The sequence below is a fragment of the Anoplophora glabripennis genome, unplaced genomic scaffold (assembly GCF_000390285.2).
Source record: "Anoplophora glabripennis isolate ALB-LARVAE unplaced genomic scaffold, Agla_2.0 scaffold26, whole genome shotgun sequence".
NCBI lineage: Eukaryota > Metazoa > Arthropoda > Insecta > Coleoptera > Cerambycidae > Anoplophora > Anoplophora glabripennis.
In genome coordinates this window covers 49,319-66,202 of record NW_019416261.1, presented here as the reverse complement: position 1 = coordinate 66,202, position 16,884 = coordinate 49,319, and the positions used below count along the sequence as shown (strand labels likewise).

At 29.9% G+C, this 16,884-nt stretch overlaps 1 protein-coding gene across 1 annotated transcript in view; it reads left to right on the top strand.

Moving 5' to 3' along the window:
* Window positions 1–376: 376 nt before the first annotated feature.
* The window catches only part of LOC108905770 (protein Skeletor, isoforms B/C-like), a gene marked incomplete at its 3' end in the record, with an annotated part of 56,274 nt that continues 39,766 nt past the window's right edge, over window positions 377–16,884 (top strand). Inside the window, exon 1 of the mRNA XM_023457311.1 lies at window positions 377–487. Coding sequence (XP_023313079.1) covers window positions 436–487 — 52 coding nt within the window. The remainder of the gene's footprint in view (window positions 488–16,884) is intronic.

Here is a 16,884-nt window from a genome sequence, read left to right as displayed (position 1 = left end):
AATATTCTAGGATATAAAGAATAATAATTATCATATTTTTGCCGACAGAAAAGGCGAAATTCATCCTACTCTCAAATTTCACTCGGTGCATACCAATGAACCGCTTAGAAATACAATTTTATATAAGCTGTCCTTTCTCTGGACAATCGCCGTACACTTTAGATTTGGCCGGCGGTGAATAGGTTTCGAATAAATAAATTAACGAGCTGCATCAGACCGACAGCAGATCGTCCGGTAAAAATAAAAGATGCATTCCGGGTGATCAGGAGGAACAAGAGAGCCCGTTCGAGCGGTGAGAATGCAAAAAGAGGGGACCGTTCGCAGGTATACAGTCAAGTTCTTGTATATTTCCAACATATATGAGATTTAAAGTGAAAGACACAGAAGGTGGCCAGGCAGTGTTAGTGAGAAACCAGACAGTTGTGCAGCAACACGATGGCCGGGATTGGGCCCATTGTTGCATTTGTGATCGCCCTATGTTTTATCGGTGAGTGGCCAGCTTTGAGTCCTTTTACAACGGAGCTTTTGTGGCAGGATAGTGAAGTGCCTCTACTGAGACGCCGAGAGTAACGTTTTAGTGTTTCTGGGCTATTGTTTCGGGCATATTCAATACTAATGCTTCGCTGAATAGATTTTAGAAAATAAAAAAGCAAATTTAGAAAGTACAGAATAATAAAAAATTGATTTTGTTATAAATATACAGGGTGTTAATTAAGTATGTACAATAAATTCAACAGACGATCATTTGAGTGATTTTAAGACAAAAAATTCATATAAACATTGTTCCGCAGATGCTTCGTTTTCAAGATACAGGGTGTTAAACTTTTGTAAAAAAATTGCTATATCATAAATATCTTAAATACCCTTTACCCAATTTTGTTGTAATTTGGCAGTGTTACCTGCTGTGTTAAGGGGTTAAGCTAATTTAATCCTTACATGATTAGATTTGTTAAGTCCAGTGACGGTCCCGAGCGGTACCTTAACGAATATTTTTGACAAAAAAATGTACCCCATTGACTTTTTTGCCATTTTTATATATTTACTAAAAACACAACTTTTTTGCCTCTTGAATGTTTTTCGTATCTTGATTAATTTTTGGAGATAAAAAAAATAAAATCCACCTAACTGCATATCCCAGAACCACACAAGAAACATTATTAAAAATATTTGTTAAGGTACCGTTGGACTTAACAAATCTAATTAAGTTAGGGTTAAATTAGCCCCTTAACACTACAAATAACACTGCCAAATTACAACAAAATTGGGTAAAGGGTATTTAAGATATTTACGAAATAGCAACTTTTATAAAAGTTTAATGTATCTTGAAAACGAAGCATCTGAGAACCAATGTTTATATGAACTTTTTCTCTTAAAATCACTCAAATAGTCGTACATTGAATTTATTGTACATACTCAATTAATACCCTGTATATAAATAAAATACGACGATAAAAGATACATGTTGATACTATTAACGTAGTAAGTAAAAAACGAACGAAATCAAATATTTTTTATTAAATAGACACTAAGAATGTGCAGATTTAATAACTTCCAAAATTACGAATACTAAACTTATTTTGATCTTTTTCTTAGAGGTATTTTTTTTTGAAAAAATTGTTAGTTTCATGTTACTACTCTTAGCTTAGCCTTCTGCAACATTTTTTTTATTATTAAGAGCCAATTACTATGCAAGAAAGAGCGTGAGTAAATTGTCTGTGCGAAAAAAGAAGCAAAACTGACCCTTTTTCGAAATTAATTCGGAAAAAATAAATTGGGCAAACAATACAATAATTTAAATAAATTAACTTATGCCAAAAACTGTTACATATGTATATATTTGAATGAAAAATAAATAATAAATGAATCTTATAGAAATTGGTATGGATTATGAGAGGTGTAGCAAATATCAGATCAGATCCTAACAAATTCAGCCAGCTTAGTATTTGTAATTCTGAACATTTCCCAAATATGAGTATTTTTATGATCCACTTAATAAAAAAAATGTTGACCGTCATCTGTTGTTTATGTACTGTATTAATGGTATAGTTGTAAATCGGGGCACCTTGTATGTATGGACTTCAATATACCTACATTTTTTCAGACGTAAAAATATTTGTTAAACGGTATAAATGTCAAATTATTTATTTGCAGACGTTAAAGTATGGGCATTTTACTGGAATCTATTTTTTTAATTTTAATATTGATTATAAATTGTTTTTGTTCTATTGGATATTTGTGACAAACTGAAAACAACAATTTTTTAAGTAAATAAACTTTTACACCAAAAGAATCAGTCAAGAATTGATTTTATACATTAGTAACTCTAACAATATAACCACAAATATCTCACACTGAGAGATTATTTATTTGAATAAAAAATTATTTTTATATGGCAAAAACAAGCAGGCAAGAAAAAACACTAATCAAATAAATAAAAAGATAAAAGGTATGAAGATAAAAGTAAATAGAAATAGAAAAATTAACTTTTACTTACGCAAAAAGTACATGGAATATTTACGTATTTTTGAATAATACATTTTTCATATTGCTAAAGCGGCCTTCCATTTATAACACAATTTTTTTATTTTAACAGTTGTAATAAATAGCAACAGAACAATCTAAGTAAGTTCGGAAATGTTCACTGTATTGGTATATTTTTATTTTATTTATTGATAAATTACAATCAGCTTAAAAAATATTGGTGTTCAGTTTGACTTATACTAAAACTTTCTGTCTTCTTAACTACAATAAGTTAAGATCTATATTTTTAACAGTATTTGTTATAATTGTTTATAATATAACGATAGTTAGTGTTTACATTACTAATTCCCAATTTGCAAGAAATAATATAATGAAGTATGTTTTCTTAATTTTTTTACAAAGTAATTATATTTAAATCTTAGCAGATTATTATAATAGTTAAATATTTATAGAAAGTTAAATTCTAGAGATTAAAGAGAAAATTATTATGGGTATAAAATTAAATAAACATGCATTAATAATAATATTTTCTTTATTTTCCAAACTTAAATATAAAAATAAACTATAGAAATAATTACAGATTATTAAAAAGTAATTATATATTCAGTGTATGTATATAATAATAATTGTCTTAACAACATTTGCAATGTTGACAAAAACATTTTATTAATGATAATGAACAATTAGTAATCTTTAATTTAGACTCTCTCCAAAACTATTCAAATAGAAAATTAATATAAAATGATTCTATCGACAAAAATACAAAAAGTTGTTTTACCACTGTGACATTTCAACATTTAATTAAAACCTAAATTATAAATTTTGCATTTCGCACACTTATTTAAGTAGAAAATAAGATGATCTCACAAACTTTTACTGGATCTTTGATCTAAGACTAAACAGTTTTGACATATTTAAAAGCAAATTTAAAGTTACGTAACTTCAAGTATTTCCGTAGTTTTTTGCATAACACACTGCACTATTTCCCTAGTGTAGAATGCTGGCCTTCTGTATCCAAATTTTACATTCCAGCAATAAATTTACGTTAAGGAACATTATAAAAATTTTGTGTTGTTTAACTTTGTCTAACAATATTTTCTAAACATATTTAACATTTGCAACGATCTTAATTATAATATTTGCAACAATATTATTTAACAAACAACGTTTCATATTACACAAGAAATATGACTTCCTACTTTGGATACCACCTATTAGATATGTTCTATAGCATTACATAACGCCCATATGCATATGTCTAATCATATTTAACGTGGGATGATTTTAAAGATACCTATATGTATTTGTGCATGCGAATAATATTGTATAAATATTACATTATTTTAATTTGATGGTACTTTTACGATTTGATAAGAAAAAGTATTTTGTCCTTTGAAAGAATAAAAGATAAAAAAATAAGGAGAAAATTTTAAATAATATACCTACATATTTTTCGAAACAAGTTTATCCAAGTCTCAATGAACGAAAAGATAATTTTTAATACCTAAATACTTTTATTAATTTATTCAGTTAAAGCATCCTTTAGACTAAACATTCTGCGAACATCTTGTTCTATTAGAAGTTTGCCTGAAAGTCTTGGATTAATTATTATAAAAACGGAGCCTTTGAGATATACGTTCATCATGTTTTATGATTAGTAGCAGCAGTTATTAAATATTGTATCTAATTATAAACAAAGAACCAAGGACATTAAGATCATTTATCGTTCTTATAATGATTGCAAATATTTAATCTGTGCCTCACCATAAGAAATAAAACGTTAGTAACAAGTACATTATTTATTTATTAATTAATTTTTAGTGCATAATTATTGTTTCAAGGAATAGATGCTAATGAATCTAATGCATTTTTATGTTATATACTTTTTCTTTAATAAATTGATAAATTACGTAGGTAACTCAATATTAATTTTACCCTCTCGAATATATCTATTAAAACATATGAGCTACCTCAAAGTCCTAATGTGAATCAAGTACTATACACGGTGATTCATTAACAATGGGAAAATCGAAATCTGAAGATACTACACGTGAAATGGTGACCATTGGCGCAAACATGCCTTATCCGAAAGTTGATAGTTTCGGAAATACAGGGTGTTGAAAATTAAAATTTTAAATGTTTTTTTTTTGCGATTATTCTGAAAATATGCAGGTTAGGAACTTGAAAAGTTGAATAAGATGCATGTTGTAATTTTAGCATTGCTCATAGAGGGCCACTTACGACCAATTTTACCGAAAATTTAGTTAATAACTTTTTACCCTGTATGTCTAACATGAAACTTGATTCAAAACCTGAAAGAGCAATCATTTTTCCATTAATTATGTACCCTTGTTTCATTTCGGTATCTCGATCTGTTTTTGAGAAAAATCGATTTAACAAACACTATGTTTTGATAATATGAGAAATTTAAAGCGAAACAAACCAAGTGTTTCTTCGTGTTATTACAACAATTAACAATAAAACAAATAAAATACGTAATTATAATTTAAAGTAGTTATTCGAAGAATCCACCGTTGACACTGATACAGAGTTGTGGCAAAGAATACAAATCGCTGCCAACGAAGTCAAACGCAATCCCAATAAGTTGTTTCAAACTCGAAGATCTCTCAGAAAACGTTGTGTAAAGTGTGTAAATGTCAACGGTGGATTCTTCGAACACTGACTTTAAATCATTATTACGAATTTCATTTGTTTTATTGTTAATTGTTGTAATAACACGAAGAAACACTTGGTTTGTTTCGCTTTTAATTTCTCGTATTATCAAAACATAGTGTTCGTTAAATCGATTTTTCTCGAAAACGGATCGAGATACCGAAATGAAACAAGAGTACATTATTAATGGAAAAATGATAGCTTTTTCAGGTTTTGAATTTGAAGTTTTGAAATATACAGGGTAAAAAGTTATTAACTAAATTTTCGGTAAAATTGGTCGTAAGTGGCGCCCTCTATGAGCAATGCTGAAATTACAACATGCATCTTATTCGTCGCCTAGAAAAATGTAGTTTCACAAATTTTCAAGTTCCTAACCTACATATTTTCAGAATAATCGCAAAAAAAAGATTTAAAATTTTAACTTTCAACACCCTGTATTTCCAAAACTATCAACTTTCGGATAAAGCATGTTTGCGCCAATGGTCACCATTTCACGTGTAGTATCTTCAGCTCTCGACTTTCCCATTTTTAATGAATCACCCTGTACATATTCAGTATTTACTGAATTTTATTTTAAATTATACCAGTGAAACAAGAAAAGTTTCCAACAAAATTATTTTCAGAACTACTAATTTTCAATAGTCAACATGCCAGTTTTTCTTTAAGAAGAAGCATACTTTTTAGGAACCCCTTTTTGATTTTAATAAGCTTTTAAGAATCCCAGCTTGAACTTTACTACTATGGGTATTATTGAACTATACTTTAAGTTAGAAAATGGTCAATAATGTATTTTTGCATACGCTTTGTCAAACTTAAAATTATCTTTTAAAATAGAGTCAAAAGATATTTGAAATGATGTTACTCCTTTCATATTACTTAGAAAATAACTTATACAAATTTTCATGCACCCATTGTGTAATTTGTTTGTTGTTTTGATATACGATTCTACACAATACACATAGTTCTTGTTCTCTATGTACTTCATTTCAATGTCATTGCAACTTGAATAAATTATTTCAGTTTCTTTCTGTATTCTGATTAATTGTTTATTGATTAGAAATAAGATACTATTGCAGCAACATTAGAGAAATATACTTCCAAATTGGAATAAAAAAAATGAAACAAAATAAATATGCATAATTTTCTAATAGAACATGTTGGGAATCGCTATCTTCAGGGTAGCTATACGCGCAATGTAAACCAACTATGCAGTGTTGCGAGTGTTACAAAGAACTCTTAAACTGTAACTTTTTATATAAAATAAAAAGTTAAATTAAATTAAAACTTTAAGTATTTTTTTAATGTCTAAGAAACTGAGGAATGGACAACTTTTCACTATTCTTGTGAACCACCATATTATTTCACTTCAATAAATCAAAATATTTTAATAAACATTAAATCAATCAAATGAAGAAATTCCTTGAAAATAACAAATTGACACAAATACGCTAAATCATCAATTGAAACCTTCAGAGAAACAATAAATATAGCAGCAATGTTATAACATTTTGTTTTTTGTATTTTCTAATAAATACACACGTTGACTACAATTTACAAAGGTTTACGCAGAAGTATGAAACAGTTGGAAAAAATACAAAGGATGGAAATAAAAACTTAGTGAGCCAAGTACGAGGTCTGTTTAGAAAATAACCGAACTTAATTTTTTTTAACTTTATGATTAATTTTATACATTATTGGTTCCTGTATCCTTCAAAGTACTCACCTCCCCTACTCACACACTTTTCCCAGCTATGTTTTCATTTCGCGAAGCAGTCCTGGACAGCTTCATTTAAAACGGCCTTTAAAGTCTGAGGAATTTACTTTGATGTCATCAATAATCTGAAAACGGCGTCCTCTCTGCACTGATTTTTATTTTGGAAATAAGAAAAAATCACAAGGATACAGGTCTGGCGAGTAAGGAGGATGAAAGAGGACAATAATACAACACAAACCTGACGAATTGACAATGCTGAGTGTGTAGGCGCATTGTCATGGTGCAAGAACCATGAGTTGTCTCGCCACAACACTGATCTCTTTTTGCGGATTTTTTCACGTAACCATTGTAAATCGCCTTGATAATAGACACAGTTCACTACTTCACCTTGAGGCAAGATTTCAAAATGCACAAATGCAAATGCACAATTCCATTAACACAATGCATAATTCCATTAAAGTCGAAAAAACACTGAACATCAGTTTGACATTGGATCGAGACTGACGTGCTTTCTTGGGTCGTGGAGATCCTTTGCCAATCCATTGTGATAATGGAGGTCAACAACCAGCAACTTGGTCGTTCTTTCCCAGTATGCATTGGAAGCGGTGTGCAGTGGAGCTCAGCTCGATGTTATATATGCCGACTTTGCAAAGGCATTTGACAGAATTAATCATAAGATTCTCTTGCAAAAACTTTACAGCTTTGTTTTCGATTCTGATTCAATCTTACTGTTACAGTCATATTTGTCTGAAAGACAACAATATGTTTTTTATAATGGTTATGGTTCTGTCCAGTATTTAGCGAAGTCGGGAGTACCTCAAGGTTCAAATTTGGGCCCACTGTTATTTTTGTTGTTTGTTAATGATCTTACTACCAGTCTGAGCTGTCGGAAACTGATGTATACTGATGATTTAAAAATGTTTTCAAACATTACCTGCTTAAATGACTTCAAAGAGAGATAGCCAAAATTGAAGCCTAGTGTAATAATTAAAATGATTTATATCTAAATGCTAAGAAATGCGATGTTATTAGCTTTACAAAGAAGAATTCAACTTATTGTTATAAGGTGGAAGTCATCAGCTGAAGTCGAGGGCTTTCCTGGTCGAGAATCATCTTCAATTGACTGACGAGCACTTTTAAATTGTGAATTCGTAACATAGTGTAGGACCCAGAGCGTCATTGAAATTTGAAACGATTCCGTAAAAGTGTTCCCCAGTTTCACGCAAAATTTTACGTTACATCGTTGTTACAGAAAATAGTACATTGCAAAAATCGTTCACCAACACTTAAACACGTTGCACTCAAATAACAATATCACGAAAACTAAATGAGATATCAACTATCTAAGAACATATGGTTTCAGAGGAGATTATGCGCAACGCAATGCTGCTAACCGCATATCACTAAATATCTCAATTATCGCGTAATTCAAAAAGTTCGGTTATTTTCTTAACAGACCTCGTACAACGAATTGAATATCAGTTCGGTAACCAGCAGACGCAATGTTGATTTGCACAGCAGTTTTCAAAATGGCCATGTGAATCAACAGATTAAAAAAATATATATCTCTATACATATATTTATAATTTTCAAAAATTATTTTCTGCAGACTCATTTAGGTACATGACTAATTATACCCGTAGTTAAAACATTGCAGATTTACAAGAAAATCCGAGAAGTGGATGTTGTTGTACAAAAATCTTTTCTAACAACTAACTCACTGCAGGTTATAAATACCCGAAAATAAAATTATTTGCTCTAATTAATAAATTTTCACTTTCGTAATTGCTAAAAGTTAATAATGTATACTGACAGCAAATTAGGAAGTCTATTAAAAGGATGGAACGCAATTAGTTATATTTATATTATACCCCTGCTATATTTTAAAACCATATCTGAAATTGGACTTTTTACTTTTAACAGCATTAAACTTTATTTCAAAATGCTGTGACATAATTTTAATAATCCCGAAGCCAAAGCTTCTAACACATACGACAGTGATTATCACTCTAGTGCTTCTATTTTAATCAACTTGACGACTTGATGCAGCGAATGCCTATTTTTCGTAATGTAACTGATTGAAGCTCTGCAAGACGAAATTGTATAACCAATTGTATGTACGTTTCCCTGTTCCCAGTAATTCGAATCAAAATACAATGTTGGTTCAGCGAACTTCCTCACACCGTCTATTGCACGCCAATTCTTATTTGAACATGGAATTATATCGGAAAATATACGAATTTGAAAGAAATTCAATCGGTTTTTCAATATCAAATATCACGTAAAGATGAAACGGTAACAAGAACTTCGTAAAATAATTTAATACTTAGATCTCGGCATATATGGTGTTAAAAATAATGTAAACAATTATTGAAGCAAAAAAAAAAATAAGAAAAAACTTCATACAGTGTTAAAGTTTACGATAGAGATCTGAAAAATAGATATGGTCCGCACTCATCTTCATTTTTCAAATCACTATTTGCCTAATATTTAGCTACATACCTTTATAATATGTTGCCTAGTACTTTGAAATTTATTGAAAGTAGTTATTAGAGTAGAAATTACAAACTTAAATGTAAAAGTGTTTCCGGTCCTATATTCATATAAAATTTACATTTTTTAACACTGGTTTTAAAATTGAATTATTCATTCATCTTGCCAAGGAAAATATTTATACCACTTATTCTAATAGTAAATAGTGAACAGATCTCCAATCATCAAAATCTGGTGTCAAATACACCCAGATGACAACATTATATCATTTAATTACTACTCCAATTTAGAGATTTGTTAATGTCTAAATTCTTTCTTAATCAAATTTTATTTTTTACTCTGAATCCAACAATCTCCGAGAATATTCTTTAATAAAAAACTGTCTTTCAGTTTTGTAATAGGTATGGTTAATAGCCTTTTTTAGTAGTGACGTAACTTACGCCAAATAATAGGCTTATGTACTTTAGACATAAGTACCAAAAAAATGTCTTCTTTGTCATGACCCTAAATATAGCGATGTTCTAGCAATATTAGAAATATTTAAGAAGTGTCAAACCCCAAGTGACAAACTAAAAGAATTATAGAATTTACATATTTAAATTTATAGATTATTGACTTTTATAGTAATTAATACATTAAAATTATATCGATGCTGCTGAGCATGCGCATTAAAGATAATTTCATGTAAACGAAGTAGCCTCGCAACAGGAAATCATTCAAGGAATGTTTGGTATTGGTTAAGAGTACGTCTATAATAAACCACTTCACGAAAAAAAAAAACACTCGAAAACACACTGACATAGCACAACATCAAGAAAAACATTAAAAATACCTTGTAGAACTAGAAAATGCCAAGATTAAACAAATTAGGAGAAAATACACTAATGATAACAGCGATGAGATATTAACAACATCTCAACTGCGTATGAGGCTATTCTTTTCGAGCATCCGCATTAGGAATAACAAGACTAATGTTAAATTTTAACTTTACTTAAATTTAGGAATATTCTTTTATATCGTTTTTTGTAAGTTTAAGTAAAATAAAGTCATTTGTAGTTATTAATTTTTATAGTATGTAATTGTACACAAAGTTCAGATTCGGTCTGTACAATTTCAACTATGACAATTTGTTGCTAAATATGTGACGTCACACTATATATATAGTCTATATTTTCAATTTCCAAATCTTCGAAATATGTTTAAAATAACTTCGAATTTAACAAGAAATTATATTTTCTATCTTTTACAAATTTTTTGTTAAAAAATATTTTCAGCTTTTCTTTACTGCTGTTGCAGTGACAATTAGTATAGGAAAAAATAAAAAGTTAATTGCTTAGAGAATACAATAAATTTGGAGATAAAAGCAACATTTCATGTCATTGCATTTACACCTGAAATTTTATTCAGTTTTTGGTATAGGTATTTAGTGTATTCTAAAAAGTATTTGTTGACGTTTTACTGTCATAACTAATTGCAAATTTTCGAATATAATGAAAAAAAATTGTATGGTCGCATCCAGGTCCAGTGCGGTTGGTTTGGCAGAGGCAATCCATTTGCTTGGCCACCTCGTTCTCCAGACCTAATGCCATGTGATTTTTTATTTTGGGGCTTCTTAAAAACTTTAGTGTACAGAACACCAGTGGCAAATTTGAATAAATTGCAGAACCGCCTATTTCAATCAATACAGCAAATAACACCAGAGGTGATACGCAACTCCATTACAGCAGTAGCACAATGTGCTTAAGTATGTTTAACAGCAGACTGTGGAAATTTTTAACAATTGTTGTAACTCGTTTGTCGTAATTGTTTATCTAATGATTGAAAATTGAAATTTATAAATATATTATATTTTTATTATTTTTGGATATTTGATACTGCTATACCTCGAAAAATACTGGTTTGATTGAAAAATCATGAAGACACTTTTTTATCACTTTATCTAGCTTAATATGATCCCTCAGTCCGTGTCCGCGAATTTTGTAACAACCTGTATAACGACATAATGTTCCTATTTGACACACGATGAAACAAAAACTTGTATTTTATGTTGAATTGCATATGTTTGCACATTTTACACATGTTGCACATGTTTGCACGTTTTGCACATGTTTGCACATTATGCACATGTTTGCACATTTTGTACATGTTTACACATTTTACATATTTTGAATTACACATTTAGAGACATGTGCAATTCAAAATTTGCAACCATACCTCAAACATATAACGACATGATGTTCCTATTTGACACACGATAAAACAAAAACTTGCATTTTATGTTAATTGCACATGTTTGCACATGTTGCACATGTTTGCACGTTTTGCACATGTTTGCACGTTTTGCACATGTTTGCACATTTTGTACATGTTTGTACATTTTGCACATTTGGCATATTTTGAATTGCACATTTATTTAGAGACGTGCAATTCAAAATTTGCAATCATACCTCAAATATATAACGACATAATGTTCTTATTTGACACAAAATCTTGTATTTTATGGATCATATATTACCAAAATTAAGCCCAATTTTCATTGCTTCTCCACCAGTACGGTGTAAATAATTTCCTGAAATTATCAGATTGATTCTTTGACACGGTGCAATTTGAAAATTAGCAACATCTCTTTTATACGTCACGTTTAGTTCAGTCGCTCTATTTTAAGTTATTGAACTGTATCCCATCCTGCGTTTATAAACAAAAATGTATGTTATGACATTTCGTTTAAGTCTGTTAGACACGTCATGCTGTCCTTTATTCGAACTTGCAATAAGAAATTGCAATTTCTCTAATTAAATTTCTCCTGTGATTTGCAATAAGGTAATTTAACGCTATTTGCATAGAAGATAACAAAAAATATAGAGCAAAAAAGCATATCCCTTTCACGAGACAGCAATTTATCGCAGGTAATGCATCTGATCCAAGTATTACTCACAATCAGTAGTCTTTTAGATTGTTTACCAGATGAATTAAACTTCTATTTTTAGCTGTTTCATTATCTATTTAAGTATCACCAGCATCAAATAACAACTAGGTATATTAAAATTACATTTTTTTTTAACGATCGTTATTGTTAGAAGCACAGTTGTGACTTGCTTACCTTGATTCACTGCCACTAGATCTTTCTTTAAGTAAGTGGTTGCTAGAATGTTTATTTGAAATTAGCTATAAAAGTAACATGAAAATATGGATCAAGTTCACCACTTGCACATTTTACATTATAACAGTTTGATATTCATATCTGTGTAAAATGTCAATCCTAAAACAAACCCAAATAGTAACTATCATGTTTTTGTTAAAAAAAAATGGCAACAACGAAGGTAGTTGGTTTTATCTACAGAACCATCAAGCCAATTTCATTGCAACATCTTTATTATTGAAACTTTTTGCGCTATATAAACTATGCTCGATTATTGAGGCATAATTAAACAAAACGTACCTACAATAATTTATAAAATTTGTTTATATTACACGCAATTTTTTGTAAGTCAGAGAAAGTACGTTATGGTAGAATCGATGACAAAATCGAACGGTAAGAAAATGAAACAGGGTATCTAAATTTAGATGAACGGTTAAACGTCGTGGCATAAAAAATGTTATTTATAGTGTTAGAAAGCAAATATTCTCCTCACACTAAACTTGACATTTACCGTTGTCAATTTGAAACAGAATAAATTATTGCAAATTATTATTTAATCACAGTTAAGAATGACATTAATATAATTATAAAACTGGATTAAGTTATGTAAAGTTGTTCTCCCAGCAACAATGTAATTAAATTCAAGTCTTGATGGTTATTTAGCTGATTTGCTCGTTTGCTCATTCAGAAATAAATAAACCTGAATAGAACCCAACCAGATTATAAAAAGTACGTTCTTGTAATTAAATGATGATTATATTGTGCAACAGATAAAAATAGACATTCATTTTACGTCTACAAGAGTATCATTTCTAAAACACACATCTTTTGGTGTATTTATATACATTCCTCAATAAAATAGGATAAAGTGAACAATAGGTACTTCGCAAATTGGGACATTGTGTTGATTTATGTTTTAGGAAATTATAAAAACGATTCAATGGGGGAAAATTGTAATAAGTAGCTTATTAATTATAATACCGACTGTAACTTTTCTAATTTACAAAATATTTTGAAAATATATAGATTTATTTAATTATTTATTTATTTACTCATTTACATATTTATTTATCCATTATTTATTTATTCATTCATTCATTCATCCATTCATTCATTCATTCATTCACTCACTCACTCACTCGCTCGCTCCCTCACTCACTCACTCACTCACTCACTCACTCACTCACTCACTCACTCACAACTCACTCACTCATTCACTAACTCTGACTAACTCTCACTCTCTCACTCTTTTATTTATCTATTTATTTCAGAATTTTCCTTTTATGACAATAATACATTATAAATTGTATGGAAATACACAAACTTAAATCTAACAACTAATTAAGCTAAAATATTGTGTTTTATTTCTATGAATTTGATTCAGATGTCAGTTATTTTTACAACAAAATTACAAATCCTTAATTCTTTAAAAATTTCTTTGCGGGACTTATTATTTGGTATCCCAACAATACTGCTGCCTTTTATTTAAAAATGGTATAAATTTTCGAAATAAATACGTCAAAAAAGATTTTAAAAGTGGTATTTCCAATTGACATTTATACAGGGTGTTTCTTAATAACATGCTAATATTTAAGGAGGCTATTCTTGGGTCCATTTTAAGAAAAAAACTTCATATGAATATATGTCCTAAAAGTTTTAACTTTTGAACTACAGGCTGCTAAAATTTTATGAAAAAACATTTTTTTATGATAACTTTAGTATTACCTATCCTAGATATATTTTCAAATTTGGTACACGCCTTCTATTCATCGAGATGCATTTTCTGATGTACAAACAATTTTATTATTTTTGTTAGTGGCGTCTGTACAGGTTTTGTATTGAATATTTTTGAAGAAAAATATGTTACGCCACTGCGTTTTCTTAAAGTAAAAATCATTTTTGAAATCCTCATTCCTTTCTGAGCAAATGTGGTGTCTTCAATTTTTTTCGCATCAAAAAAATAAAATTCATTCATTTGCATCTCATTGGACCACTTACGAGTAAAAAAAAAAGATTTATGAAACTTTGAACAATAATTTATTTACGATAATAACTATTAAACGTTGAAATTAAGAAATTACAGTAATCTACATACATTTTGGTATGGTAAAAGAAAATACCCTGGCGTAACATATTTTTCTTCAAAAATATTCAATACAAAAACTGTACAGACGCCACTGGCAAAAATAATAAAATTGTTTGTACATCAGAAAATGCATCTCGATGAATAGAAGACATGTACCAAATTTCAAAAAATATCTAGGGTAATAGGGTGTTATCATAAAAAAATATTTTTTCATAAAACTTTAGCACCCTGTAGTTCAAAAGTTAAGACTTTTAGGACATATGTTCATATTAAGTTTTTTTCTTAAAATGGACCCAAGAATAACTTCCTTAAATATTAGCACGTTATTAAGAAACACCCTGTATATTAGGTATCTCGTATTTAGTCTAGTATTACTAAAATTAATCTTAAATTGTTACACTTTTTTGTCCGTCTTGAAATCGTATAACATCGAGATAATTATATCAGACTTTTTTCGTAAAATAGAAGAGAGTAGTAATTTATGGAAAATTTAAAGACGACTCCGAAAATATTATGGTTGCTACCGTAAAGCAGTGGCGTACTATTTTATTTAGAAAAATAATACATCGATACCCTGTATCTCCGACACTGAAGCATGTAAATTTTAGGAAAAGCCCTCAGATTTTGGACAATGTTCACATAAATACATGTGCCCAATTTCAAATTATTTCACTTACTAGTTTTTAAATTATTTAAAAAAATTAAAAATATTTTAGTTTAACACCCTGTATCTTTTTAACGAAGCGTTCTAGATAAAAACTTTGTAGGAAAGACTCCCCTTAAAATTCACCAAAGAATACCAGGTTTAATTTTTGATCACCATTTGTGAATCACCCTGTATAACTACATCAAAATTTGTAGAATTAATTCATACGATTTGTTAGAAAATATTATGGATTATCATCCACATACATAGTCAAGTGTGCTAAAGACGGTGTGTGCTGAATAGCATTTATGTATGTACAAAAGAAAAAGAATGCGACTCAAGATCAATCCTTGAGAAACGCCCATTCTCTAAACCCTCTGAGCGCTCTCTACTCTTTCCACTTGATCGAATTGCTGCAAATTCTCATTGTTGTTTGCCTTCAAGGAATGTGGTACTCAATTTAAAGGTGTTCCACTTATATAATAATCGGTTAATTTAGATAATCTTAACTTGTGACCGAATACCCTGCCCTCTCTCGTATGAAGTCTGATATTTTATTAAGATGGGAAGATACACCTGAAAACGTCAATATAGCACCCTAAAATTCAAGATGATGTTTTGCTGTTATCTAAACAACAATAGCCGATAATGTTTGATAAACCATAATAATTTTCTAAAAATTGCGGATTATATCGGGTGCCCCGAAATTAAGGCAACAAAATTTGGTCACAGATTCTTAAGACAAATTTAGGGGACCCGTATTTTTTATTTTTCTCAAGTGACCCCCTTTTTCGGAGTTACAGCCCCCTGAAATCCACCCTCGAGAAAAATATTTTTTATATCTCGGAAGCCTGTTGTACGAGAATCACTAAATTTGGTGCCATGTGAAATATGACGGTGATGTCCTTTTTGGCGGGGAACCCCTTTAAGACACTTTTTCGTGGGCCCCCTTGTCTTTGGAGCCAAAAAAATTTAGTCGCATTTTGATTTCTTAAAAATGATCAGTCCGCTAGAAGACCATTGGATTTAGAAAGAAGGGGGCACACAAAAAGTATCTTAAGGGGGTTCCTCGCCAAAAAGCGTGGCACTATCAGGTTCCACATGTCATAAAACCCCTGTGTACCAAATTTAGTGATTCTCATTCAACAGGGTTGTGACATAAAAAACAAAAAACTCCAAGACTCCTGTAACTCCAAAAGAGGGGACCATTTGGCAAAAATAAAAAATACTAATCCCATTTTGTCTTAAGAATCTGTGACCAAATTTTATTGCATTAATTTCAAGACGACAGCCATTTTTTAATGCAAAGTTCCCGATTCAAATAATAAATTTATCATAAATGTTAATGGTTCAACAGTAACACTCACTGATTGTTTATTTCTGAAACTTGCTACGTTATCAGAGACAAATATACTTTTGTTTTTATTTTTTTTTTAGTTAACGAAAAAGAGACACAAAGCAGAAACCCATTGTAACAATTTTATTTTAAAGAATTTTTGAAATCCGCATGTAAAAACTTTTCTACAGCAATTACTTGTAAAGAATTTCACCGCGGACCCAGATTTTTATTACGGCTTGGAGAAACCATTATCAACTTTCTTTTTTCTGATGGGTTTTGAGAAAAAGTTTTAATGTAATAATTATTAAAATTT